We start from the raw sequence: 24,796 nt of genomic DNA on the forward strand, positions 1-24,796 counted from the left end.
TAGATAGTACTAACTTGTACGGGTTAATATTAATTTAGTTAGAAGAAGCTATAAAACTATTTGTGTCTCTGTATTAAAATAAACACTTGTGCTATAAAAATTTTGAATACTTTGATCACGATACCGTCGAAAATGGAGTTCTAGATCATTTTTGGAGACAATGTGGCGCTTAAGATACTTTGGTGGGTCGCGATATGAGCATCCCTGAATCGCACAATGGGCAACTGGTCATAATTACACGCAACGTGAAGTGTGTGTGAACAGACGCGTGTGTCACATTGTGTGCGAGTGTGCGCGCGTGCGTTAAGATCGCAGGAATACGATCACCATCTTAAGCCAAGATCAGTGTCTCGTGAAAAGTCGAAGAGTTCACGCGTGCATACGGTACGATTCCGAATCGTCGTTTATTTTTTTTTAATTAATTTTGTGGTTCAGAAGTGTGGAAACGTACATACATGTTTCTATAACATGGTGCCCTTTGGTTGGATGTTTTGCATTTTTATCGTAGGCAAGTGGAAACTATATATATCTATATTATTTTTTTTAATTTCGTTAATGGATACTGCCATTTGATTGGGATGAGCGTGGAGTTTTCATTCTCCGCGTCTTTCGAAAGATTTGTTTCGAGCAATTGCATATAGTAGGTGATCTTGTTTGTCAGTCCACTTATTTCAATTCACGGTAATGAATTCATGTTACATTTTCTGCTTTCGTACGTTTCAACGTAATTATTATTTTTTAACGTTTAGTAGGGGAACTCTCCTCATCAAGTGAAATATGTGTTTTTCATACACGAACCGGAAGAAGCACCCACTTTATTTGCTAATTGGAGAATATCTGACGCATGAAACCGTAAATTAATAAGTTCGGTGAAACTTTCATTGTAGGTACTTGGTCCGTTCGCTGAAATCGGGATTGTAATCATTTAATTATTTTTAAGAATGGAACGACAAATATAGCCGTGAATGGTAAATGGTTGGTTCGATGTTACCTCTGCAATTTTTGTTTTGAAAAAGCGTTTGAAAAGTATTATCCTCGATAGGTCGGAGTGCAATCGGGAAAAATCAGATCGCGATCCCCTTTTTTCGCTGTCGTTTCGCTCAAAACCAGTGACAGTCGGGATTGTGTATATGTATGTCCGCCTGATAAAACCTTTGATGCGTGTACCCTGTGTGACATGACTGCGCATGATGATCTTTCCGTGAAATTTCAACGCGTTCGATACACCTGCGTACAACGCGTACTAATTCTGTACACACGACCGTCCAAAATTTCGCGTAATAAAAACGAATTAACCGACTTATTCCGAATATTTATTGTACGTTGTTGTTGCAGGCAGTCGCGCGGCGGTAAACAATGGCTTCAAAAGTCATCCAACGACGGTGAAGACGTTCGAAAACGACACGGTTTTACTTCCGTGTTACGTCGAGGATGACGGTGAGTCGTCTTTACGGGACACCGTGTTATAAGAGGATCCACTGTACGTTAATCATGGGAACTGAGCGATCGTACAAACAATTTACCCGTACGATCGATCGCGTTGTCAGCGGTGATTTCGTTAACGGGATTAGGCGTCAGACATTTGCTTCGCCTTGTCGCAACTATGGCACAAGATCGAGCACGTTAAGACGATTAACGACTGTAAGATCGACGCGAATTAAGGACTTTATTCGGATTAAGTACTTGGCCCTTTAGTTCCCCGCCAAGAACGTCAAGTTTACTTGGCGAACTATGGCCTCGATACTCTATCTGGTCGGGATTAAGGTCAGATTAGATCGACGGGGGAAACGGTTAGCTTCGGTGTTCGCTAAATTGCAAGCTGATGCATTCGTGGCATGTTAATGGTGCCGTTTGTCTAAAGATATTTGGTGCAAGCCTATACCATCGACGAGCGTCGTTTGTAAATGCCTGATTAGACAGGCAATTTAATGTACAATGCTCTAGTGTATATCACACGTTTTTTCAGATAAGGTGCAAACCATGGTGAGGTGGTGGAGGGACGATATCCTTTTGGCCGACAGCAGTGAGCCGCGACATGTACCACCCGTAAGAGTTAGAATGTACTTAAACGGGAGCTTGGAGGTTTCCCATGTGAAACGGAACGATACCGGGGTATACGTGTGTCAGGCGTCTCGACCAACTCCCTGGAGATACGCCACTCAAGTACACGAGATAGAAGTGATGTGTAAGTACGGAGGAGCTACACTCCCCGACAAAAAGGTAGCTCAGGCGTGCTGTGATCGAGAAAACATAGCAATTCTTTAATGTATATAAAGACTATCAAGATAATGTTTTTGGCGCGTTTAACGCGGACGATCGTAACTATTTGATAATATTATCATTTTTTTGCGGCTAATTGCCACTGGACAACGAAGCACGTCAATTAATTAATCGATAGTTTAAAACGCGTGTATCGATTCTACCGCGTATCGTCGTCGCTGCGAAATTATGGACGATCCAAGGATACCTTTGAGTTTCGCGTCGGCCCGCGAACAGATTCAGGAAACTCTACTCCGCCACGAGATTCCCCGTGGAGTTTTCCCGACCGTAAGGATTTCGGTTCCATCTCGCCGTGCGTGAAAATAGGATAAGATTCAACGCGATCTAAACAAAATATTCAATAAAATGTAGCCCGAGTTCGATTCAGGAAAAGGATAAATGTAACAGCGTTTTAAAAGGTCAACGAAATCCGTAGTAAATGAGAAGGCGACTCTGTTCGACAAATCCTCCGTGGAATTGAATTTTGCGGTTATTTTTTCGTGCCCCGTGGGATTGGAAACGAGGTTTAGTTTCTCTTGAACAAGCACGCATTTTTACGAGATCGGATAAACGTCACGAACGTCCAATTTAAGTCCAGTCGATGCTATCAGACGTCGCGATTCTCGGTGACGTGTTCGCATCGTAGAAAGAGTCGGGAATAAATAAGAACGGGGTGGAAAAGTTTGTCGAACGGAAACGATGTTCGCAGATCCGCCCACTGTTCGTCCAGTGCCAGAATCCGGCAAGCTGGAAGTCAACCTAGGGGAGGAAGTGGACATGGCGTGTGTGGCGAAAGGTGTTCCGGTCCCTATCGTTTCCTGGAGAAATAAGGTAATTAGATTTTCCAGTCCACGGGAAACAGCGAATGGACACTCGTCGAATATCGAAAACGGTGAAAATGTTTATTCGTCGACAGGACGGGGAGATACCACTTTTGTACGACAGATCTCGTCTGCAATTTCACGCCGAAAGTCCCGGCGACGCCGGACGATACACTTGCGTCGCGAACAACGACGTCGGCGAACCCGCCAGCGCGACTATAGATCTGTTCATCAGATGTGAGTAAAATTCTATTCGTTGCGCGTAATTTTGTTAAGTCCGTTCCGAATTGCTGCGAGTTCTTCGCGGCGCGCCTACATTTGCATTAATAATTTACGTCACGTATGCACGTCGGTACGCGCGGAAGTAATCGCGTACGCCATCCTGCATACGCTCTTAAATGGTCCTAATTAAATTAGGAAATTGCCTAGCATTCCTCTCTTTAGTATTCCGATCGAACGTCCGTAAGATATAATTGCAGCCATGCGACGTACGAATACGTCGAACAGTTTGTTGACGGTAGTCGAAACGATTTGGCAATAACGAGCCTCGTGATATTAATAACCATCGCGACGGATCACGGAAGTGTTTCAACAACGCACGAACGATTGTCTTCTGTTTCGAAAATCTCGTTCCAAGAATGTAATATGTTACATTTGGTAAAGCGCGCTTTGTGTCGTCCGCGAAAGCACGCGCTCGTTTCATAAGTAATTCAGACGAGCTTTCTCTTTGAACGTTTCGGTTATTGCTACGTTTTGTTTCGAGGATATCAGGTCCCTGTCCGTTTTTAGTTCGAAAGCCACGCAAATATTAGGCCCGTTGCGGAATCAAACGCCCGCATTTCCCGATGAAAATTTAAACTTTCATCCCTGCAGAGTGTTAAATGCCATTTCTAATATCACGCGATCGATTTTATGTTTTTTTCCCCCCCCCCCCGGGAAACTACGCAGACAAGCCCAGAATCGAGATGTCGAAAACCTGGATGCACGCACCACCTGGGATTCGAGTGCAGTTGAATTGCGGGGTGACTGCGTGGCCAGAGGCAACGGTAAGCAATTTTACAAAGCGTGAGACAAAAATTCTGTGGGAACAGGTTTTCTGAAAATCGTTGGCGAAAGTCTACATTTCTGGTCAGACATTAGATTTTCGGTAATGAATTTTTTTCTCGAAAGTGCGTGGGATTTCGGGGGTATGTCTATTCACTAAAAATGGTTGTAATTGACCCCCACAATCGAGAATATTTTTTTTAGAACGATTTGTAATTTTTTTTTTCGCCGAAAAATTTAGGCACCTACCCCCTGTCGATTTTTCTTAAAATTCGTTTTTCATTTTTAATAAATTTGCTTGACGTCCTACCGGAAATTTTGTCTAATACTTTTTTACAGGTATCCATGAGTTCTACCTCAGAAAAAAATTTCATTGAAATATATTCAATATTCTGGGAGTTATGGTCGTTTGAAAATTAGACCATTTTTATGGGGTGTTTCTTACTTTACGGGGCCAAGGAACAACTTTTCGAATATTTTTAGAATCTCTACATATTCTTGACTAAAATACGCGTTGTTTGCCGTTTGAAACATTAAAATCCTCCAATCCGTTCAGGAGTTATGGCATTTTAAAGATTCGCGTGCAATTTCGGGGAAGTATTTCTGGCCACAAGCTATATTTTCGGTAAGGAATTTTTTTCTCGATACTGAGTAGGATTTCGAGGGTATGTATAATGACCAAAAATGATTATAATTGACCCCTGCAACAGAAAATAATTTTTCCAGAACGATTTGAAATTTTCCATTTTCGCCGAAAAATTTAGGCACCTACTGAATTTTTTTCTCGAAACTGAGTAGGAATTCGGGGGTATGTGTAATGACCAAAAATGATTGTAATTGACCCCTGTAACTAAAAATAATTTTTTCAGAACGATTTGAAATTTTCCACTTTCGCCGAAAAATTTAGTCACCTGCTGAATTTTTTTCTCGAAACTGAGTAGAATTTCGGGGGTATGTATAATGACCAAAAATGATTGTAATTTACCCCTGCAACTGAAAATAATTTTTCCAGAACGATTTGAAATTTTCCATTTTCGCCGAAAAATTTAGGCACCTACTGAATTTTTTTCTCAAAAGTGCGAAGGATTTCGGGTGTATGTCTACTGACCAAAAATGATTATAATTGACCCCTGCAATCGAAAATAATTTTTTCAGAACGATTTGAAATTTTTTTTTTTCGCCGAAAAATTTCTCCGCGATTTTTCTTTAAAATTATTTTATTTTCAATTCGAAGAAGACTGCTGACACCGGGGAAAGAGGTGATCGATTCGGCGTGATATACCGTCGAAGCAGAAACACGTGACAAATCGATTCGCGGGAAACGTGACACGCGACACTCCTCCGCGCGAAAAGTACCCGCTAGGGTTAAGCTCGTAAGCTGACAAAGCGTTTCTCCGGACTTCTCTTGATCGAGCAAAGTTCAGAGTATCGCTGCATTCTGACGCCAGGCACTTTCCTCGGTTGCGTCATCGCCTTCTCTCTTTAAATCTCTGTGTATTCAACAGAATGTGAATTAACAGGGAAGATCTTTTAGTCTCCGAAACTGATACGTTTATAACAGACATCGAGTCATGAGTACTATGCCCGTAGAAACCGAAATATATGATTGGTCTCGAGAACGTAACTTCTCAGTCCCCTCTGACTGTGGGAAACTCTATCCCCGTAGGTGGAGTGGTATTTCAATAACAAGAGCGTGAAGTATACGTCGGGAATAGTGAAGCACAACGCCGGGAGCGATCACAGTTTAGTGATAAGGAACGTCAGGACGACGGATTATGGTTTCTACCTCTGCAGGGCTTCTAATTCCTTGGGAATCACCGAGGCGGCGGTTGAATTATCGGGTGTTGCGAACCCCGCCACCATTAAAAAGACCTCGCACAGCCTCTCAAAGACCTCGTACAATTTCGTTTGGGAAGTCTACAGTTACAGTTCCATCGTCCAATACGAATTCCGATTTCGTAAATACAGGGTAAGGGTCCGATGATTCTTGGAACGTTGTATGCGCTTTATTCGCGTCGAACTCCATTTTTAGTCGAATGTCCTGTGTCCTCTGTTTAGAACGGTGTTCCTGGCGAATGGCATACGTTGTATATACCAAGCGGCCACGATGGCAATAGCTTCATTCACACGTATTCCTTTAATCTGACGGGATTGGAAGAAGCGACCCACTACGAGGCCATCGTTTTGTCGAAAAACCGTTACGGATGGAGCAAACCGTCGGAAATAATACGGTTCGCGACGGAAGGCGCTCGTAAGTAACGAAGACAAGTGACCTTTCTTTATTTTATACGCATTCGCGTTTTCCTCACCTGCGATAATTCGTTTTCAGCCGACAAAGATAACTATATGACGAACGCGATACAGGAAGATAAACTCGTACCAGGTAAACTATCATTCAATGTTAAAAATACGTTAGCGTGTTTGCATGGTTAAAATCATTTTCTTAACAGTGGTACTCGCATCGTTAGCAAAAGACTATTCGTTTGGGCCTGGCATAAGCGGATCGTCTGTCAGTCAAGGAGGGGTAATAGCATTGATACCTGTATTATATATTTGTAGCGTGAACAGTGAGGTTTTAAAAAACTTGTATAAAATATTATCGTCATTGCGTGTAACAAATTGAGCTCTTTGATGGAGTAGTCGGCTATACGATAACAGGAGAGGAAAGTAGCTCGTGTAGCATATCAAGGTAAAATTGTATAGCTCGAAGTTGGTACACTTTAAGATTGTAAATAAATTGGAACCTATGCATTTTTCACTAAACGAATACGTCCGGTGTATTTCGAGGCTACTCAAAATATATATATTTTTACATTAACGCTTCTCCCTGTTTCGTGAAAAATCATTTAAACGTTCCGGGCTTCGACGAAAGTCCTTCGCCACGAAATTACCAGGTTTCACCATTCCTGTACCACTCCTGAAATCTGATTTTGATTTTTTAAATTCTCCCAATATTTAGTTCCAATTCTAACCGCTGAGAGCGCTAAATTCGAATTCCGGTGTGGTGCCGGTAACGTTGGAAGTGATCCGGAAATGGTAAGGGAGCTCGCATACCCCTAATCCGTCCAGAAAAAAGTATTGCATGCAATGTCTGTTTCATGCCACGTCTGTGTTGTCATCCTCGAAATGTGTTTGACCGAATTACTGACACCTCAATTATCGTCAATTGACCAAATGCTGTTAGAATAGAAGATCCAACTACTGTAGGTCAGGTCAGGTTAAGTTAGGTTAGGTGCTCACAGGCTAGAACGTGGATGACAGTAAGTACAGTTTTGTTTTTATGAACAAATATCTACCTACTGTCATGACAATAATTCCAATATGCGTGAAACTCTTATCACCCATTCACTGTCATCCAAATATCGAATAAAAGCTTGATCGATCGTTGTATTATGATTCATTCCTTTCGTGATTGTTGTATGATCTCAACAAATTATGTTTTATTAAAAATTACGTCTTGATATTAATTGCACAAGGTTTATTCGATATTTGAAATAAAATAGTTTGCCAGTAAATGGCTCTTTTACCCTGTATCGTGAAAGAAAGAGAAGCTTCGCAATTTTGCCTCACGTGGTACGAATCTGTATTATCGGGTGTACTGTGTTATATACTTGCTATGGTGTAATTAGTCGTGTATGGTCGTGTAGCTTCCGTAATATTGCAAACAAAATGTCATTTATGTTTTCCAAAATTCTAAGAAGATTATTCGTAAATCTAAATGTTTCTAAGTGCAATAGTCACACTATGCATCAAATATCTGATGTTTCTTTCCACGAAGATGTTGGAAAACGTATAAAACTACAGGTTAGCCGTGCTCTATTATTTTTTGGTACATCGATAGTTAGCGTTGTCCGCTCATCTATTCTATTTTCTTAGTACGTTGGAATAAATTTAGAATTTTCTTTTCATCTATATTTTATCGATTGAAAACACATATATCGTCGTGTCCATGGTGTTAATTATTAAACAATCTATTAATACAGGGTTGGGTAAAGGCAGTTAGAAAGATGAAAAACAGTGTTTTCGTTGATCTCAACGACGGATCCTCGAAAATATTACAAATTGTTATACCAAAAGATAAGAAACCAGATAAATTGAGTTATGGAAGCAGCATCAAAGCAGAAGGAACATTAGTTCTTGCTGAAAATGGTAGTATTGAATTACATGCAAATGATGTTACAGTAATTGGTACATGCGACGTTATGGCTGGATACCCTTTTGCCCCGAGAAAAGTATATAGCGATGAATATGTTAGGAAATATTTGCACTTAAGACCAAGGACTAAAAGTTTCTCAAGCTTATTAAGATTGCGTAGTTCAGCATCTACAGCTATTGTAAATTATTTCCAATCTAGAAATTTTATTAATGTACATACTCCAATTTTAACCTCGAATGATTGCGAAGGCGCAGGTGAATTATTTCTAGTAAAACCACATTCTGCCAAACTATTGAAAAGGAAAGATGTTTCGGACGATGAATCATATTTTAATACCAGAACTTTCTTAACAGTTTCTGGACAATTACATTTAGAAACTGTTGCAAGGTGATTAAACTAAAAAATTAGTTGAACAAGGTTTAGCTTGTAGGGTATAAAGGTTTGAAAGTATCCACAAATTGTTAAATTTTTTCAGAGCTCTTTTAAAGGTATATAATTTTGGGCCAGCGTTTAGAGCTGAAAATTCTAAATCAAGATTGCATTTATCTGAATTTTACATGTTAGAAGCTGAAATGGCATTTATTGATAATATTGATGATATAATGGATGAAGTTGAACAGTTGATAACATATGTTACCAAAGATATGATTGAAAACTGTACTTCTGATATTCGTACAATTGGCGGCCACGAACCAAAGTGGTTGAATCAAAAGTTCATACGTATAACTTATGATGATGCAATTAAGATTTTAGAAAATAATGTTGAACAATTCGGTCAGCCTATTGCATATGGATGTCCATTGACAAAGGAACATGAATTATTTTTAGTAGAATATCACAATAATATTCCAACATTTGTCATAAATTGGCCAAAAGAAATCAAACCTTTTTATATGAAAGAATGTAACGATGATACTTCAAAGGTGAGATATTTCAAATAAGGAATATGATGCTTTTAAGTAACGGGCATTTTGGATGTATAGTTTACTTTCCTTTAAAGGTTGCTGCTATGGATCTCTTAGTACCTGAAGTAGGGGAGTTAGTAGGAGGGAGTATTCGTGAAGATGATTATGAAAAATTAAAATCAAAATTACCTTTAGCATCAAATCTTTCTTGGTATTTAGAACTTCGTCAATATGGCAATGTTACAACAGGTGGTTTTGGAATGGGGTTTGAAAGATTTTTACAAAGTCTATTGGGAATATCAAACATTAAGGATACTATTGCCTTTCCTAGATGGCCACATAATTGCAGTTTATGAATAAAGATTTCAGGATTGTTGTCTACTTGATTATTCCCAAACATAACAGCTATTGTCTACTATTAAAATACTAAATGAAAGCCATTTTATTTGGTAAAAGTAAAGTAAACACGAATAGATTAAAATAAGGCAAACACATTTTGTAGATAAATATATCTGATGTTTTAAGGACATGAAGGTAATATTAAATGAAAGCTCACTCTCAGATGTGTAAAGAAAGCACAATTTTATTAGGTGTATTTTAATATCTCAACTTTCAATATTACAAAGCTTTACTATACTAAGGACAAGGAGTAAACAGTAACTTTAATAATACTTTTTTTTTTTATTTTTTTCTAAAAATAAGTTTATTGAATACCGAGACAAATCTCAACTAAAGAGTAACTTTTTGTATCAATACTTTTTATTTGTTCAAATATTTGTATAGTTGAAAATTTAAACTTCTAAAGTTTTTTTTTAATAATGGTAATTATTATAAGGGATATTTTAGAAAGGTGAATTTAGGATCATAAATAAGCAACCAAAGGCAGTCAGACCCCGAATAATCAACAAGATTTTTTTTTTATACAACAAAATAATCCTCTAGTAGTAACTGTTTCTTTTCTTTTTTTTTCTTCCTTACCCAATATCGTCGCGATTATTTTAATGGTGGTATTATGTACATTATGATCAACAATTTTATATCACACAATTTGTACATCTAACTGAATTGGGTAATCTCTCGTTACTTCTTGCAGGACCACATTTTTTCGTGTTTTGTAAAATCAAAACAGAGCTGACACGTCTAGAAAACAATTGTATCGAGTACCATTCGAATATTTTTACAAAGTACAAACAGTATGAAATTCTTAATTAATCTTGTGCACATCAGTATTACATTTTTTTGACATTCTTCTGTCACAAAATGCGATTGCACTTTTTTTGTGTTGGGAATGCTACTACGCTATCTCACTCTAATTAAATCGTCTCGATTACATTAAATATTTACAGTTCTTCTTCTCTTTTTCCGCCTTAATTAAAATTAGAAAAAGCTAAACACACGCATACGCTTATCCTTTCGCACATTACAACGTAAACTTTTAACTTATACGGCGTGACGTCTAAAAGTGAATAGGATTGATTTTTCTCACCGTGTTGGCAGTCGGAAAAATAGACGAGTAAAAATGAGTGTACGAAATGCAAAAGAATATGTAAAATTCAAAAAAATTAATTATACGTAAAAAAAAAATAAAGAAAAGAAAGAAAAAAAAAATGAAAACAAATTCTGTAAGCACTTCGCATCAGGTCGTATAAGTTGCACAAAAATGTGATGTACAAATACATCGATACTTAGTCCTTTAAGTAGCGCTAAACACAAAATTACATTCAAACCACACAACTCTCATGCAGACTTATTTTGAATATATATTACAGGTACTATTTACATAATCGAGCAAAGACCTGATAATTCTTGCCCTCTCTCCACAGGGGGTAAATTAGACAATTTTCTACCTTGCAAAGCAGGTTTTATAGACGCAGCCACCAAAGGTTCTGCTATTTCTTCGGCGAGTGTCTCGGATACAGGTTTTTCCTTTGATTCTTCTGGTTCCTTATTTATACACAATGTTTTCGTAATATTAATCTTAATTCGGGACGGAGCTGTTGGAATCGCTGCAGGCGTGGAATCTAATTCTACATTTCCATCAATGGAACTTTTCACAGCAGCGTACGTCGTATCAGCCGTTGCAGGTTCGGTAATTACGCTCTCCTCGGGGTCTAATTGTAAAATTATTTTGCAAATTTAAAAAAAAATCAGTACACTACACGATAGATAGCGATAGGTTTAATATTAATTGCGCACAATACATACCTGGTTCCGGTTCTACAGGTTCTTCTTTAATTTCTACATTGGTAAAATCGAATTGTTCTTCTTCTAGTTGTTCTTCGGGCTCATCGATTGGCTCTTCTTTGATTTTAATATTTTCGAAAGATTTATCGACACTTTCTGTTTCGCACTCTTCTGTTTCAATTGTCGCGAGTGCAACTTCTGTTTCGAGATTATCAGTGTCGACAGTTTCCTCGCTGTTGGTTCCTAATTCTTGTTCTTTCTCTTTCTCGTTTTGTTCGATATCTGCATTATCATCTACAACCATAGCTTCGTCTGTATTTTCTATGTCAAAAACTGCTTCCTCCGCGTTATCTTTCATTATCTCATCGGGCGCTTCTATCGTCTCTATTTCAAGATTTAACGCCTCTACGCTTAATTCCTCAGTCTTATTTTCTTCTGCAGACATTTCATCGGTGATCTTCTTTTCATCCTCCATTTCCTCGATCGTTTCCTCGAGCGCTAACGCAGATTTTTCCAAAGCTCTCTAATGGCGTGAAAAAAGCAGAACGGTATTAGCAATTTCGATTTCGATATGCAACGGAAAGTCAAACTAAAAAGTGTTTGTTACTGATAACTATTAAAACGTGCAACAAAACGTTACGCAAACGAAAAATTCACCGTTACCTTAATTCTCTAAAATGTATAGATGTACACAAATAACTGATATTTTAGAGTCGTTTATATGACAATGCAATAGTATATTTGATATATGTGAAAGTAATGCAACATCTTCTAATTTGATCCGATGGATATAAATGATGTATAAAATGATATTTTTACCCATCATTACCTTTGTTTCTACTCGTCTACAAACTGCTAACAATTAACACATGACAAAAAGGAACCAAATGTAAAAAAAAACTAAAAATATATCGCAGCATTTACGTTACATTTTTCAGTGCCTAATTACTTCCACTATATCTATACGTGAAGAAACTTTCTGCAAGTGCAATATATGAATATTAATTATTTAAGAAGCACATACCACAAGACTCTTTTCCTATTATTTTTGCAAGAATGCAACAAATGGAAAATTCGTTAATAAATTTATAACCGGCTATATGGTAATTGAAAATACGATAGAAAATGTTAACGCAAAACCTAAGCACAGAATAAAACGCGGAGGCTAACCTTGTAGTCATCGAGACACAGCGGATGGTAATTCTTTTCCTCGAAATTAATCGCTGGTCTTAAATGCCACTCCTCTTTCTCTTCATTGTAAAATTGTTCAAATGCATCGTGGCACACTTGACATCTGGAATCTTCGTCAGATCCAGTAGGAACACTAGGTTGCAATGCTTCTTGAGGAGAATCCTCCGTAGCGACACCCTCCGTGTCCGCCGTTTGTTTCTCCGTTTCGAACCAACTTTGTGCTAAAGATTAAAGTGAGAAAAATACATTCGATACTTCTTCTATAGGCGACAATGGTAAAATATAAAAATACTCTACCTCTGTCTTCCAGATCTTCGATTTCTTCGAACTGTATCCAATCGCTAACGTCGTAATACCAAGGTCGAGAATGAGCTTTCCGTGCGGAATCTCTTTCTCGCCTGTTCTGTCTGAAATGCCAGTCCAAATGATGGCTGTACCGAGTTGCCAATTCGGGTGCAAATCTAGCACCACAGGAACTACACTGCATACCACTGTACAATGCTGCCGCGATAGCCGGTTGTTTGCTGCACAAAAAGAAAGCAGAAAGAGTAAAACTTGTGTCTTCCGATACAAAGAATTGTTTCATTAAACTTACACTTTGAGTGTCTCTGGTTTATCGAACGAAACGGGAATAATTTCTGGCTCTTTCTTTTCTTCTTCCTCGTGTTTCTTTTGTTCCGACAGATTCGGTACGATACCGGTTTCGACTAATCGCTGGAATAGCTCGTTCATATTCAGTGGTAAGGATAATGCTGGAGCAGCCGGTGGCGGATTTTCCGCCGGTTCGGCTTGATACGACAATCCGGACGCCGGCGCCATCGCGGATGGTAAAACCGAAGATAACATGTCTAATTGCAGATCTGTAACAAAGGGAATTTTCGCTACAAGACTAATGAAATATTCCATAGAAAAATGTACTATGCGTACGCACAAAAACATCAAGACACGCGGTATACAGAATCTAGTTTCACGAGCACAATATTTACCCGGTTTGGGAGTCGTTCTAAGATCAGAACCATCTTGCGACGTTGACTCCGACTCGACCGATGAGAATTGCGTTGGCGCAGAGGTTGTATCTACTTTCGGTTTCTGCGTTAAGAGAGGCGGTGTGGGTGGTGACTCGATCGGTTCCTCGCCTCTCATACCTGTAATCTTAACGTAACCCGGACGAACTCCTCTTGGCAATACCGAAAATCGTATAAAATGTTTCTTATCCCTAACAATAATAGGTTTTGGCAATCCTCCAAACTCGACTTTAAACGGACGTCCGTTCAATAGAACTGTTTGCAACGAGTCTATAAACTCAAGTGTATGTGGCTTTCCTTCGATTTCAAATCTGTAAAAATTCATTGATTTTAGTGTACTAAAAAATTACTTTATATCGCTGTTTTAAAGCTCACGAACATTCGAAAGCAACTTACATTTGCGGTTTCGCATCCAGAAAGACGGGGACCATATTTCGGGCGTTAATAATAAGATTAATTTTGGCAACTACCAAGTCTGTTCTCTTTACGGTACCGATCTTTACTTGAGGCGGTGGTCCTTCCAACTTGACGCTAACCTTTTTACCGCCAAGATCTATCGTTACGGGCATACCGCCGAAATAACATTCATACCACCGGTCGTCGACGTACAATTCTCTCGTGGGTGCTCCTAATTTAATTCTAGAAACAGTAAGAAAAGAGTCCGGTAACACTGTTCATTGATTTCACGAGTATAAAACATAAGTAGAATTCAATGTTACGATATTTGAATACGTACCTATGAACTTCACCTTCGTACATAAATTCTTTGTATTGATCGTTAAATGCACAAGTGATAGTGTCTTTGTCATCGATTAAAATTCGTCTTATACCGTTCTGGAATCCAATTTCTCTAGGATCGTCCCAGTTCATAAAAACTACACCAGTTTGTCCATAATATCTAATTTCACGCGGTATATTATCAATGTTTATAGATTTCATCGTATCCCTCGCGACTTCGTCCAACAATTTCGAGTCCGGAGGCGGTAATTCACGGCTATGAGGATTTTGATTTTTCATCATCGTCGTAGAGTAATTCTGATCGCCTTCTTCAAGATCGTATTTAGAGGATGAATTCGGCGATACGTTTCTCGTTGCGCTCAACGGAGGTATATTCGGATTTGACATAAGATTCGATATTGGTCCATTGTTCATCATCATTCCAGGTCCGTTCATTCCTGGTAACGATATAGCCGGTGGATTAGGCATACCCATTGGACCGATCGGGCCATTTGGTAAAAGGTTCGACATAAGTGGTCCATTGGGTCCCATAGGTCCCATTATCCCAGGTCCCAGACGAGGATTTGGACCAAGATTATGGTTGAAACCGCCATGGTATTGATAGTCGGGTCGTATGGGACCAAAGTGTCTCGGATTTTGCCATGGACCGACAGGCCTGAAATCGGAATTGAAGTGTCCTTGTGGGCCGTAAGGAGGTCCTGGTGGGTGAGCCCATGGTCCTGGCTGTTGCCACGGCTGACTTTGCCATCTTGGACCATTCGGATTTCTTGGAATAGGGTGATCTTTGTTTCTCATTACTTCTTTATCGCTCGAAGGGCTGAAGGTGGATGCACGGTCGCCTGCACCAGCCATATCCAGATTCACGCCTTTTTCCCAAACAATCGAACCTACTTCCTTCTCTTTCCGTTGCGCGGCTCTCAATTTGCGATCTTCGCTCATGTGTAAAACCTCCTGTATAAGAATATTGTATTGCGCTTTGGTGATCGAACCTTGGTTCAATTGCTCGGCGGCCTGTTTCATTATTATCTCAATATTTCTATCCTCGTTTCGTTCCGGCTTATCATTCTCTCTACCTCTTCGCCCTGGCCTATTGTCTTGATCCTCGTTCGATAGCGTCCTTCTTCTTTCTTTCGGATCATCCGGAAGTTTATTGTAAAGCCTGAGCCTGCCCAATCTGTCTCTGTTACGATCTCTACTGTCTCTTTTGTCGTCAGTGTTGTTAGCCTGTTTCTCTCTGTCATTCTTTGACGGTGTTTTCAATTTTGCCCAACCATCTTTACCATCTTCACCCGATATCACAGGTGGAGGTGGCGTGGGCGGTCGTCCAGCTTTAGGATGAGTCAATGTTCGTAGATCAACGTCTTCATTTCCGAATAATCTATAAATTCAAAAGAGACGATCAATTGATGTTTTCACGCGCACAATTTCATACAACTGGAACAAATATAAAAATTGTTACATGCGGTATCTTTGCGTTACAATGTTAGTTTAGTAAAAAAAGTAGAATGCAATTGAAACATTCGACAGTATCCGCCAAACCCAGTCTCGGTAGAAATTCACGCTAGTAGACTCGTAACGGGAAGTTCAAAAAAGAATTTCACGTTATAGAATAAAGATACATACGCGTCAAATTTCTCGGCCTTTGTTTTTTTGATCAAAGATGATTCCATGTGTTCCGAACTTTGTCTTTTGTTGGGATTAACTGGCGGTGGCAATACGCGCAAATCTAAGTCTTCTTCTGAAAAAGATGTGAAAATAAGATGAAATAACTCACGTATCCCGTATCGAGCATTACACGCATTATTTTCAGTTTTACCAGCACATAGGATCTTTGTATCCTCTTTGCATGCTAGGTTTTATATCTTGAAAAATGATAAATTTTTGCTTTGCCCGATATAGGAACAAAGACTACATGTTACTTATAAATAAAACATGTTTTTATATTTCACCCATTAAAATCTTGTAATTGCTATTAGGGCTGAGACCGTCCTGGTGTCGTATTTAGAATAAAGTACAGCATTAATGTAAGCAAAAATAGCTAGAATGGATCTCTGTGTACACTATTGATTACATATCGTATAAGTTGACTCACCATCAAGTAATGTAAAATGTTTCGGATACATTCTATCTGCAAGTGGCTTATATGATATGTATGTACATGTACAAGAAGTGTAAGTTATTAACTCACTCTTTTCCGGTACAGAAGCAGTTGCACCTGGAAGAGGTAGCGTTGCTCTCAAGTCTTCGTCTTTGCTGGATGATTCCAAAGTCGGCTCCGCAGAAGCTTGAGCGTTTCCAGTATTTACTGGAGACCGCTCGGGACTTAGACTGCCGTCCTTGTTTCGCCTTACATAATTTCTTTGTCTAGCATTCGGTCGAATTTCTTTAAATGTTGGTGGATGAGGAGGAGACACTATCAACGAACCAGACTGCTCCTCCTCAGTAACACCACCGGAACTACTTAGACTTGAATTGGACTTTGTATCGTTACGCCTGGGGATTCTATACGGAGGGCTTGGACTACGCTTTCTCGATTTCGTGTTCTTCTTTCGGTTCTTAGAGGTTTGAAAGGATTGGGGAGAGGTGCGCGAGGATGGCGAACTGTCTCCACTGTCTTTCTCACGAGATTTGGACCTAACTGGGCTTACGTCTCTGTCAACTTTCGGTATCTTATTCGGAGATGTCTGAGGTTGCTTAGAACGCGATTTGTTGCCTATCTTTCTATGCGAGGATTTCGAGGAAGTGGAAGATTTCTCGATCGTCGAAGATGAAAAACTCCGTGAATTCGAGCCCTTCGTGTCCTTCGACTTGGAATCGTTACTACCACCTCCTCTGTTGCTCGCGGATAACGTTAAAGAACTATTACTACCCACAGATAGACTTTGAGAACCTTTGGAACTATTACTGTTTAGGTTACCACTACTATTACTAGACAATCGAGGGTCTTTCTTTTGACTTGTTCGATGCGACACAGCATCTTTATTTGCGTTACCACTGAAATTTTTATTGTTATTATTATTGTTGAGGTTCGTATTAGCATTATTGTTATTACTAGCGTTTATCGTCGCAGTATCGGAGCCGGCAAGATTTGTCGGAGACTTGTTGATAGTGCTAGTTACAGCCTGTTTCGAAAGTAACTGCTGTTTTAATTGATCTGAAAGTACAGTGTTTGTATTTGCCGCTAGCTGCGTTTGGCCTTCACCCCGGGTATCCTTTTGACTTGATGTACTTATTCGTTGCCGAGGATCCACGCTTGGGACTGGTACATCTTGAGCCGAAGTAGTCTTTATTCTTGGATCGCGTGACACAGGTTTAGCCGATGCTACTGCTATACTACTAGCCGGTGCGATTCGTGGGCCATTGTTCGTTCCTGCATTTTTCAGAAGCGAAGCAGTTGCTGCTGGAAACTTGAAACAGAAACGAAATATTTGTAAATAGCGTACAACTAAACAGAAGACGATAATTGCAAGAAATAATAACTTAAATAACTACCTGTTTTGTTACTGGTTTTGACGCTTGACACGGCACGTTGAGTGCGACCGGTTTTCCTTGCGAAATAGTTTCCATGCCTGATGTAACGTGGGTTGTTGCTGCAACCTGCAAAATAAATACATATTATATATATAAATCTGTTACATTACAAGCAATATAATCGGAGAATCACGATTATCTTCGCTTACCAATTCTGCTTTCAAATTTCCAGCCTGTTTATCAAGTTGCCGTTGTTGCTGCTCCAAATTTGCCTTAGCCTGAAGTAGTTCTAGCTCGAGCTTTTTCTTCTGCAACTCTATCAACTCCCGTTGCTTTTTTAATACCTGTTCACGCATTGCTGCTTCTGTCGGTGTTACGGGATCACCTGGAGGCAACTTAACAGGCGCTACAATTGGTTGTGCTACTATCGATGTTGCAGATTGCTGGGGCTGGAAGTAATTTCGAAGAATTTTTATTTTAAAAATATCATTTGTAAATACGTAATCGATGTATGAAAATTGACAGGTCTTACCATCGAGAAAAATCGAGGGTTGACGTGGATAGATCCAGAAGAAACGCTAGTAGGAGAGGCAGTGATCGGCCAAGCAGGATCAATACTTTGCACCCGTACATCCAATGAAAATAACTTATTCGCAGGAAACACGTCGTTCCACGTTTGTCTCAGTTTCCACATACTGGCTCGCGTATTCTCATCCACCTGTTCGTTTACACAAACATTATAATTTTTGCATCTTCTACACATTTCCAATAGAAAACGTCTGTATATACAAAGTTGCGAGTACAATGACCCCGGTATTGACTAAATAATTATCTTATGGCCTTCCAGAGTTCAATAGTCTCGAGATGCAATATACTTGTATTTGTAAGATACAAATATAATCGATAATAATGTATATAGTGATATATAAACGTATGAATATATACATTCTCGGTCTAAAAAAAAAAATTAAAAACGTACCTTTTCAAACACTCCGCAAAAAGTGTTAACAATATTTTGTGTGAAGAGATTCAAGTATGCTCCATTCACATTCTTTACAATTGAGTCAATTAAATAAAGAACAGGTAATTTGATGTCGCTTCTCACCTATAAAAACGGAATATATTCGATTTATATTTTGATTCAAAATATCGATAAATTCAAATTTCTTTTCATACTATGTTACACAAGTACAAAATTTTTTTTAAAAGAAAAAGGAGGAAAAAAGATATGTGCATATAATAAAAGATTGTAGAATATAACAATGAAAAAGTAGCTTTTACTTAATATTCAATATTAAATTACAGTAACATTTCTCCAATATACACTTCTCTATTACTTAGGACAAAGTAAATATAAAAAGCTATTATACAATTTTATATAAATCTATATAAAATTTACATGCTGAGTAAATTATTAAAAATGTCTATATATACTTCCTGTAAGCAATATTTTGCATTACACAGTTTATTACAGTTCGTTCTATTGTGTTTATTTTTTATTTACTTCTATGTACGTGTGTTATACTTAAAAGCAAAGGGTTGAAATATAATTTTACTAATACTAGCAAACAAAGCACTTTGATAATAAACAATTTGAAACATCCACGTAAGAAAGAAAATGATTAAATTTGTAATATTGCCATCTATTACAAACAACAAATAATTAATGTTAAATGAGTATGCAACAACATAAGTATAATGATATATTTTGTAATGTACAAAACAATTTGTATTATTCTATGGTTACTACAATAGATAGATAACCTTTTGCAGATGATTCTCAACAGCTTGAACAATTGCTGATGCATGTTCAATGTTGTCCTCTGCCAACATGGTGAGCATATTAATCAAAGGTTTGCTATTGATGGTCAGATCCGACAGTGATGAGATATACTCATCTGCTATCTCCTTAGACTTTGTTGACATCATGGTGTTGTGTTGCCAATTGATATGTGCAACAAATCTTCGTCAACTTGACAGTTGTAATTACACTGTGACACACAGAAAACAGATGTTAAATAAACAAATATAAATTTTATTGTAGGAAGGCAAGAAAATTAACACATATCGATGACTGATCTTTTATTAAAATAACATATCAGCTTGGACAACAAGAATTTATTAATCCGTTTCATGGAAGCAATTTAAATAATTTCTATTACTTAACATAGTTGAGAGATTGGTTACAAGATTGTTCTTAAAGGAAAAATTCATAGAATTTAAGTTTAATTAAAAAATATTAAATTATGAATACTACCAAGAGTACAATGCATTTGACAATTCAGATAGTTAAATACACATGTTCTACAAAATTGGATAGCATTAACAAATTATTAATATTGTAACTTAACAAATAGCAGAATAAACATTGTTGCTCATGTTGCGTATTAATTGCATCATAACAAGATTCATGGACTTTGGTGAAAAATGGGACGAGTTTAGAATGAAACGAGAAAGTGGTACAAGATTTGTATGGTGTACTAATTCTTAAATTTCTATGGTTAGGCTATTCCACTTTTACCGGATTCTAATATGTAGGGCAGAAATGATTAAACACGTTCACGGTTTATCGAGATTTAGTTTACACCGAAAGGAATCGGCAAGATCATTGACCTTACAGGACCCAAGTTGATAAGAAGAAATTAGTAAGTTAACTGTTTCTATTTATGTAATATTATCTGGAACCTTTTTACAAAAGGTTGATAGATCGCGGGGCACATATTGATTTTTTTTCTGCTCGATAGTTTCACGCATTTTAAACGAATTTTTATTACACCGTAATCGTGATATCCACCGCACGTTTCGAAATTCAGCTCAAATACTTAAGTGTACACGAATAGCCAACACGCATCTGGATTTTCTCAACGCCCGTCGGACAAACTTAAACGACATTCGGTATTATATATTCGCGCCCTACCAACGTGTATTGCCGAGTACCCGATATGCAACACTAATAAACATTTACCTTTTCTAACGCATTTCGAAAAACAGAAATATCCCGAACCACGATTATTTTGACTTTTTGCGATAATCACGCTGATACTACTGCTTACGCCGAACGGGATATCCACGTAAAATGGCTACCATTCCTTTGTACCTTCTAACGGGATTACAACTATATAACGCTACTCTCGATTGGTCAGATTTCTTACTCTGTCGGTTGAATTTTAGTAACGCACCAATGGTAAGTTCTTTTGTAAAGTGCAGTATAACAGTTTGCTCAGTAGTAGCTGAATTCCACATATATCCGCGTGTGTCGCTAGTGGGCAAAATAGAAGAATACGGTCCAGTTCTCATCGTCGCGATTCATTCAAGTGCAATTTTAATCAAACGATAAAATAACATGACAAAATTCAAACTATCATTGAAACTTAAAATCAAATTCTATTGTCAAGTTTCTTAGTCGTCGAAACGTTTCCTTAGATTCACGAATTTCCTTTTTAATCCTTACGTTAGTATATTGTCTCTTCTTTTCACTTGGGATCCTATCGTCAAACTTCTTCTCCGTCAATTAAACATAATTTAATCTTTAATAATTTGAACGAGGGAAGCTTTACCCAAAATTCTGTGCAGAACATTCGCCGAAAAAATGAATAACTTAAATTTGCAAGTAATACTAACACGGTGTAACGTACTACGCTAATTACATCAGAGATATATTGGAAACTTCCCAATTAGCTTTCAGAGTTATTTATTTGGCCGTTATAAATCTTCCAACGGACAAGAATTTGAATTCAAACCGTTTGTTACCGTTTCTAACACGCTTACCAACGTCCAGAACCATAATATTGGGAAATACGTAGATGGAAATATCTTTTGAACTTAACGCGTGAACGATTATTTGAATACCGTTCGTAAGTTGATATTACAGACAGTATGGGATGATGTGTCGGAATTTCTAAACGGAAGAGGATTCACGATCATCGAACAATTTCCAAATTAATCTATTCGCGCGTGATCTCGCGAATTTTTTTATGATTTCTAAATCGCGATAACGTCATGATTAAATGGCGGGGACAGGTGAAAACGTCATTTTGACAGAATGGCAGAAGGTCTGGAAAGGCGTACGCGATTTGTGTTGAGTGTTCGTTCATTTTTACTCTGTGAATATGGACCCGCGTGTGTTCAGTAAATTACAAGAGAACTACGATCGAGGAATAATGCCGTGAAATTGTTCTTGCGTACGATCGTAAAGAAAAGCGTGTCTCGTTGAAAGAAGCGTATTACGAGATTTCGTATTGCCGTCGAAGCGAACGATCGAGAAAATTACACGGGTTTTGCTCGTAAATGTATCGTTAGTTTTATGCAAGGATTTCTGACCGTAACGCGGTACAGATGTGATGGAGGATTATAAATTTCTCTTCAAAGTTGTGCTCGTAGGAAATGCGGGCGTCGGCAAGACTTGCCTCGTGCGCAGATTTACCCAGGTATGTACATTGTTGATCGCTTCCACATTATTTACTATTAATAACGTGTCGAAGATTTGTCGAGCGATAAATAAATTTTATCATCTTATGTACGATTTTCTGTGCAAGCAACACCATCTGTTTTTGTAGCACTTGAATTGCACAGCCTAAATTGTACATTTAAGAAATTTTCTCTACTCGTATTATACATTCTTAATTATTAATATACTCGTTCATTTTGTAGGGATTATTTCCTCCTGGTCAAGGTGCAACAATAGGTGTTGATTTTATGATTAAGACCGTAGAAGTAGAAAATGAGAAAGTTAAGGTATGCGCATGATGTAATGCATTATGATTCATCTAACATATCTGTATATACTTTTTTAGAATAATTCTATGCCGCGTGTAATTGATACCGACTTTCTTTTAGCTACAAATCTGGGACACTGCTGGACAAGAAAGGTTTCGTTCTATAACTCAGAGTTATTACAGATCCGCTCATGCTCTGATTTTAGTCTATGATATTTCTTGTCAACCTACGTTCGATTGTCTACCAGATTGGTTACGTGAAATTGAAGAATATGCGAGTAATAAAGTTCTTAGGATATTAGTGGGTAAGTATTTTATCGTATCGCAACTATTTAATATGTATTAATTGCGTACGATTAATCGATAGGTAATAAAATTGATCGCGAGGACAGAGAAATACCAACGCATGTTGGAGAAGATTTTGCACTGAGACACGGAATGTACTTTTTAGAAACGTCCGCTAAAGAAGCGGAAAATGTAGAACGGTTGTTCATGGAGATAGCGGCTGAACTCATGGAGGTAATCGGGCAATACATTGTTTATTAGGGAATTTTTATTTAAGAATTTTATTGTAGATAAGTGAATATATTATTTTAGCAAGCACGCAGTAAAGAACTACCTAGATATGAAACAAATACAACTTCAATAAATGGAAAAACAACATCAATCGGTGATACAAGCAACTGTGGTTGTAGTCGACTTTCTTAAGTAGCTTTTCTATGTAACATTAATTCACCCATAACACACATAATTTTAGTTGCTAAATATGTACGTAGAACATTATCGAACAGTTTTTATAGAGGATGAAGATTGAACATGATACTAGTCAATCTTCCATAACTAAAAAAATGAAGATTCTAATATTAGCACATCTTTGATATTATATGTTAGTATCTAGTGTTATATCATACAGATTATATCGACAGTTTTGTTGCAAAAAAGTATTCAATACTTAAAATTAAAATGAATTTTAAGTATGTTGATAAATATTTGTTCATAAAGTAGCATGTTTTCATAAAGATCGACTAAAGGAATCTTTTCGTTACGGTTTTACATGATTGCACTATATGAATAATAAATAAGTTAGGGGGCCTGTGTTTAGGCATTTAATAATGTTTCCATGAACGGAATTATGCTATATTTTTTATAGTATTTTTTGTTGTGTCGGAAAGTACAAATAGATATTTCATATTTGATGACTGAATTCGGGGTCATCGCAGTGAATATAAGGTTTTTACTCAAAATTGTAAGCCTAATATTATCCAGGATTTTTTCAAACGTGCAATATACATATATTATAAGTGTTTATTACACCGCTGTAAAGATCTACTGATGCTTGATATTAAAAAGCAAACAATTCTATACGTTTTTAACACATAATAATTTACCAAAACTATTATTAACAATTGTTTACATCGATTATTATTGCTACTTATGATAAGTGCACACGATTAACAGATTCTCTTAGCAGCATTTACACAGCCAAAGTTTTGTTGTATTTGTTTAAGATTTTATTTATGGTTTTTAAACCAGCGGATAATTATTGCTTGTTCCATCTGTGTACTGTCTGATGTTATTATTTATAGATCTTTTATTATTATTTATATTTTATAAGATAAGTCTACTATTGCTCGTACTGTTGTAACAATTAACACAATTTTATTAACACATTACTCTAGTCCTTACACTTTTTAATGTTTCGAATATAAAACATTTATAAATAAGTTGATATAGTTTTGTATTTTCAATAACTGCTTTTTTTATCAGGTAATTATGAGCACATTATGCATTTATTTTTTATACCAATTTTCCTTTTTTTTACAATTTATTCGGGATAAAACAAATCTAAAATTTGTAAAATAACGTGGATATTCTTCTCAACAATATTGTTTATAATTGCAAATAATATTATAGATATATATATTTATATCTGTAGTTCAAACAGTTTGTAACAATATTAAACTCTAATTATAGCATGGGAAATGATAGTACGTTTTGCACAATTTTGTGTTAATTATTATGATTCTTATATAATTAAGTTTCAACAAAATAATTGAAACTTTAAATTACTGTCGTCGTGTAATAACAGTTCATTGTTAACAATTTTATTCTGTAAGTTTTAAAAAATACGAAACATGAACAAAAATTTTGTAATAAAACTATACTGATAAAAACATATCAGTTCGTGTATGGACAAAAAAAAAAAAAACAACTGTAAAATGATACATCTTTAACTTCCGTGTCAACATAAAATTTATCGTAACAAATGTATCTTATAGACGGTATT

The 24,796-nt window shown here is 37.3% G+C and overlaps 4 protein-coding genes across 5 annotated transcripts; 3 read left to right on the forward strand and 1 right to left on the reverse strand.

Annotated features, from left to right (window-relative positions):
- Nucleotides 1–422: 422 nt before the first annotated feature.
- LOC122397710 (limbic system-associated membrane protein-like) lies at nucleotides 423–6,893 on the forward strand. 2 transcript variants are annotated; one of them, XM_043397059.1, is made up of 10 exons: nucleotides 423–508; nucleotides 1,336–1,437; nucleotides 1,967–2,185; nucleotides 2,969–3,090; nucleotides 3,176–3,317; nucleotides 4,029–4,126; nucleotides 5,791–6,093; nucleotides 6,183–6,375; nucleotides 6,454–6,507; nucleotides 6,575–6,893. In XM_043397059.1, exons 1-10 carry the CDS (start codon nucleotides 469–471, stop codon nucleotides 6,745–6,747), a joined length of 1,446 nt encoding a protein of 481 aa, XP_043252994.1. In that variant the 5' UTR covers nucleotides 423–468; the 3' UTR covers nucleotides 6,748–6,893. The 2 variants fall into 2 exon arrangements, with proteins under 2 accessions (XP_043252994.1, XP_043252995.1); XM_043397060.1 differs by having other exon boundaries at nucleotides 6,593–6,893.
- Nucleotides 6,894–7,778: 885 nt separating this feature from the next.
- Nucleotides 7,779–9,730, forward strand: LOC122397711 (probable asparagine--tRNA ligase, mitochondrial). Its single transcript, XM_043397061.1, has 4 exons — nucleotides 7,779–7,928; nucleotides 8,108–8,667; nucleotides 8,756–9,203; nucleotides 9,281–9,730. Exons 1-4 carry the CDS (start codon nucleotides 7,794–7,796, stop codon nucleotides 9,539–9,541), a joined length of 1,404 nt encoding a protein of 467 aa, XP_043252996.1. The 5' UTR covers nucleotides 7,779–7,793; the 3' UTR covers nucleotides 9,542–9,730.
- A 219-nt stretch (nucleotides 9,731–9,949) lies between these two features.
- On the reverse strand, nucleotides 9,950–20,876 carry LOC122397706. The gene is made up of 16 exons (XM_043397053.1): nucleotides 20,760–20,876; nucleotides 19,559–19,785; nucleotides 18,774–18,899; nucleotides 18,327–18,512; nucleotides 18,004–18,243; nucleotides 17,816–17,920; nucleotides 16,512–17,730; nucleotides 15,947–16,061; nucleotides 14,322–15,701; nucleotides 13,982–14,224; nucleotides 13,547–13,896; nucleotides 13,156–13,420; nucleotides 12,858–13,084; nucleotides 12,540–12,781; nucleotides 11,391–11,892; nucleotides 9,950–11,296 (listed from the first exon to the last, which is right to left on the reverse strand). Exons 2-16 carry the CDS (start codon nucleotides 19,721–19,723, stop codon nucleotides 10,962–10,964), a joined length of 5,700 nt encoding a protein of 1,899 aa, XP_043252988.1. The 5' UTR covers nucleotides 19,724–19,785; nucleotides 20,760–20,876; the 3' UTR covers nucleotides 9,950–10,961.
- Nucleotides 20,877–21,621: 745 nt separating this feature from the next.
- LOC122397720 (ras-related protein Rab-30-like) lies at nucleotides 21,622–24,182 on the forward strand. The gene is made up of 5 exons (XM_043397072.1): nucleotides 21,622–22,221; nucleotides 22,445–22,528; nucleotides 22,631–22,814; nucleotides 22,877–23,028; nucleotides 23,107–24,182. Exons 1-5 carry the CDS (start codon nucleotides 22,135–22,137, stop codon nucleotides 23,215–23,217), a joined length of 618 nt encoding a protein of 205 aa, XP_043253007.1. The 5' UTR covers nucleotides 21,622–22,134; the 3' UTR covers nucleotides 23,218–24,182.
- Nucleotides 24,183–24,796: the final 614 nt, after the last annotated feature.

This window comes from Colletes gigas, unplaced genomic scaffold (assembly GCF_013123115.1).
Source record: "Colletes gigas isolate AHSC1104 unplaced genomic scaffold, ASM1312311v1 Colletes_gigas_Sc00010, whole genome shotgun sequence".
Taxonomy (NCBI): Eukaryota; Metazoa; Arthropoda; class Insecta; order Hymenoptera; family Colletidae; genus Colletes; species Colletes gigas.

Bases quoted from the DNA above. Each gene is read 5' to 3' on its own strand.
- LOC122397710 (XM_043397059.1), top strand. From the start codon at position 469: ATGGTGCCCTTTGGTTGGATGTTTTGCATTTTTATCGTAG. The intron at 3,318-4,028 runs GTGAGTAAAATT...GAAACTACGCAG, and splicing joins TATAGATCTGTTCATCAGAT to ACAAGCCCAGAATCGAGATG. The intron at 6,508-6,574 runs GTAAACTATCAT...TTTTCTTAACAG, and splicing joins GGAAGATAAACTCGTACCAG to TGGTACTCGCATCGTTAGCA.
- LOC122397711 (XM_043397061.1), top strand. From the start codon at position 7,794: ATGTCATTTATGTTTTCCAAAATTCTAAGAAGATTATTCGTAAATCTA. The intron at 8,668-8,755 runs GTGATTAAACTA...AAATTTTTTCAG, and splicing joins CATTTAGAAACTGTTGCAAG to AGCTCTTTTAAAGGTATATA. The intron at 9,204-9,280 runs GTGAGATATTTC...TTTCCTTTAAAG, and splicing joins GTAACGATGATACTTCAAAG to GTTGCTGCTATGGATCTCTT.
- LOC122397706 (XM_043397053.1), bottom strand. From the start codon at position 19,723: ATGATGTCAACAAAGTCTAAGGAGATAGCAGATGAGTATATCTCATCA. The intron at 13,421-13,546 runs GTAAATATTGTG...CCTTTGTTACAG, and splicing joins TAGAACGACTCCCAAACCGG to ATCTGCAATTAGACATGTTA. The intron at 11,297-11,390 runs GTATGTATTGTG...TTTTACAATTAG, and splicing joins ACCTGTAGAACCGGAACCAG to ACCCCGAGGAGAGCGTAATT.
- LOC122397720 (XM_043397072.1), top strand. From the start codon at position 22,135: ATGGAGGATTATAAATTTCTCTTCAAAGTTGTGCTCGTAGGAAATGCG. The intron at 22,222-22,444 runs GTATGTACATTG...TTCATTTTGTAG, and splicing joins TCGTGCGCAGATTTACCCAG to GGATTATTTCCTCCTGGTCA. The intron at 22,815-22,876 runs GTAAGTATTTTA...ATTAATCGATAG, and splicing joins AGTTCTTAGGATATTAGTGG to GTAATAAAATTGATCGCGAG.